At 38.9% G+C, this 3,260-nt stretch overlaps 1 protein-coding gene across 1 annotated transcript in view; it reads left to right on the plus strand.

Moving 5' to 3' along the window:
• The window catches only part of UBE2F (ubiquitin-conjugating enzyme E2F (putative)), a gene marked incomplete at its 3' end in the record, with an annotated part of 50,357 nt that overhangs the window by 32,568 nt on the left and 14,529 nt on the right, over positions 1–3,260 (plus strand). The window contains exon 6 of the mRNA XM_010086492.1: positions 969–1,026. Within this exon, the coding sequence (XP_010084794.1) occupies positions 969–1,026 (58 nt within the window). The remainder of the gene's footprint in view (positions 1–968; positions 1,027–3,260) is intronic.

Raw genomic sequence — 3,260 nt, forward strand, 5'->3', positions numbered from 1 at the left:
CTGGGTACACCACAATTATTTCAACTTGCAAACAGGTCAACTGGACTTAATATGTAGCATAATGTGCAGGTCATATAAAATTTCTGTTCAGTATATGTGGATGTAGGAAAGTCTGTCTCTTAATTGTTCATGTTAATATGAATATTTATTTATATTAAAATTCAGGAACATGTATTATAGTTTATAAGAACTTTTTTCTCCTGTAAGCAACCTCTCTTGCCCAGAGTCATCTTCATCCTGATTCCCAGTCAGGGATGCATGGTGTTGAGTTTATCTGTACAGCCTTAAAGTGTTCTCTGGGCGATACAGCTCACCTGCTGGAAGAGGACTGTAAGACCCGGCTGCTAGACTGTCCTGCGCTGTGTCCCCAAGAGGGTCAAGATGTGTCCACGCATATTACAGCTGTTGCAGAACACTCCTGAGCAGACAGACCAAAACAATTACATTTTCCTATCCCTGCCTCTAAGAAGCTGAAGTCTTTTCACAGAAGAGAGGATGACAATCCTCCTTCTTGCTAATAAGTTATCCCAACAAAAATACCCTTTTTTGGATTGAATTTTGCCAGTTTTGGTGAGAGATGGGTCATTCTACAAGCCTGTCTGTTCACCAAAGATGAACATGTTCTAAACTGGAACATGTGTCTGTGTGCTCAGGGGAAAATAAAGGTTCAGTGTTGAGACTGTTGCAAGGATTTCTGTCACACTTACTTTGCTTGATGAAAATAATTCAAGTTTTTTGACAAAGGTTGAGCTCAGATCAGGAGATCTGTAATGACACTATGTGGAAAGTAGTTCTAGGAAGACATACCAATTCTTGTACTTTAAAATCCCAATACCTAGATATAGTGCGAGAGAGAGTTCTTATGTTGCAATTACTTCCTAAGTTCTTAATGTTTTCTGAGAAGGTTTCTGACAAAGGCTGTTTAACTAGAAGTTGCACTGTATAATATGTGTGTGTCTTTTTTCCAGTTTATTGAGAGAACATTCAATTGATGGCACTGGCTGGGCTCCAACTAGAACATTAAAGGTACTATTTCCTTTTAGATACATATGTTGAACTAGGTAGCTCTTTTAAAATACTTTTATGGATTTAGAAAGAGACAATGTGGTTTGCTCTAGAATCAACTGGGTTTTTTATGTTTGAACAAATGTTGCTGGCAGTACTGAAACAGGTACAGTGCTAACTGGTTATAGAAATGTTTGCTAGTTTTGGCATAGCTGCACAAATTCTGCTTTGACCGATCAAAGGTTTTGCAGAGTGGCATGACTGCCAGTGACCCTGAGAAACCATGCTCGGTAAGGGTCGTCTGCTGCTTTTTTTTTTCCCCAGGCAACAAATTCAAGAGCATGAGACTAACAGTAATCCATAACCCTTCTGATTTACGTGGTATTGACATTCCTGATAAATCAATATTCTGTGTCCCCCCACAGCCACCAGTTTCTTTTGAGTAGAGGAACTTGCAAAAGCGCAAGGCAAGTTGCATTTGTGAGAAGCACCATGTGGAACAGAGGCAAGGTGTAGTTTCTGCACTTGTCTTGAATTCTGTTTCATGTGCAGTGTTGAAAGGAGGGGGGAGCAGTGCATCTACACTTTGATATTGTATAAAGCAGGGCACTCTTGACTGTTTTGGTCAGTCCAGTAGGGAACTAACTGCCTCAAATGTCATTTTGCCTGAATCACTAAAATGTAAATGAAATCTGGCCCCTGTAAAACTGCTGGTAGCTATGCCACTGTGATTGCAGAATGTCTTCAGAGGTTGATCCCGCTGCAGCTGGGCAATGTTAACAAATTCATACTCATAGTTCCTGTATGAACTACTCTTAGGGAGATTGTCACAAAGGACATGTACTTCAGCACAGCAACTGCTCTTGACTTACTTGCTACAGGAAGTGGTTGGTTGTCCGTTCACTGTTACATGACCTTGCTGCCAGAAAAGTCTTGCATAGCACTGAGCAATAATCTCCCTTTTGCTTCTACCAGGAAATTTGCCAGAATTGGTTCTTAAAGAATATTGACTACATTAAGCAGACAAAGGGTACATGTCAGGTGTTTTTCTTTTCAAAAGGCAAATTGAAAATGAATCTCATCTAATACTTGAGTTCCTTTTTGTCACTATGAATGAGATCAGTGACTTTCTTCATCTGTGAAATCTCTTTGTGAGCATCTGACTTTCTGGAAAGTGAAGTAGAAAGTGTTTGTGGTGTTTTGTGGGTTTTCTTAAATGCCCTTTCCCTAATTTTTTTACCAGCTAATATGTATGATTTCGTTTTGCCCTTGTGTTTCTGTTTTCATGGTAAGTTAAATCAAGACAGTGGGTAATTAGCGTAACTGGTGCCGTTCCTGTCCCCGTATTTCGTTCTCAGGGAAAGTTTTTTGGACTACAAGTTTTAAGCTTCAGTCATTTGAAAATTGTACACTAGTATTGTATCTGGACAAGAATGTACATATATTTTTAACTGCTCTCCTAGCTTTGTTCACAGTATCTTTCTTATAGAGATTAAAATACTGATATGTGTTAAGACTGTGGGCAGGAGTAACTGTTGACAACATTGTGTATTTAATTTCCTGTCCTCAGTGATGATTCAAGATTCGTATTAGTCTTCTCTTCCATTTTGTTCTTTCATCAGTTTGCTAATTGCATATGATTAATTTCATAGATGAAACATCCTGGAATCTCAGCTACCAGGAGACTCAAATTACTGAGTATTATGAAGCATTTTAAAGTGTTATTACCTTTAAGTTAAAGAGAAAAAAAAAAACCTCCCCAACACTACACAAAACAAAACAGGAACTTTGTGGGTGTTGAAATGAAAGATTCAGCAAGAGAAAATGAGATAGTAGCTTAACTTCAAAAAGAAAAGAAATGGTAAAATCCAGCATCCCCCTTTGGATTTTGTGGTTGTGGTTCCCCCCCCCGCCCCCCCATGGGCATTAAAGCACCACAATTGCAAGCTCACTTTTTATAGCTTTAAAAAAAACCCCCACCCCAAATTGCAGTTTTATTTCCTTGTTTTATTTGTCCAGACTCTCCATTTTAAATAAATGTGCAGTTTCAGGAAGCGTTCTTTCACTTGTCATGTTGTCACTTCCTGTCATTTGAAATGTCATCACAAAAAATGAGTGCCACATGTTGGTCCTGACTTCCAAGTTGTGCCTCTGTAGAAATGTTGTTGTTACAGGGTGCCTCTAGTACAAAAGGAGGTTAAAAAAATGGAGCAGAAATAGCCATTGGGGATGTCCATAAGCTGTAAGCACTCTTT

Source organism: Pterocles gutturalis, unplaced genomic scaffold, assembly GCF_000699245.1.
Source record: "Pterocles gutturalis isolate BGI_N339 unplaced genomic scaffold, ASM69924v1 scaffold9181, whole genome shotgun sequence".
Lineage (NCBI taxonomy): Eukaryota > Metazoa > Chordata > Aves > Pterocliformes > Pteroclidae > Pterocles > Pterocles gutturalis.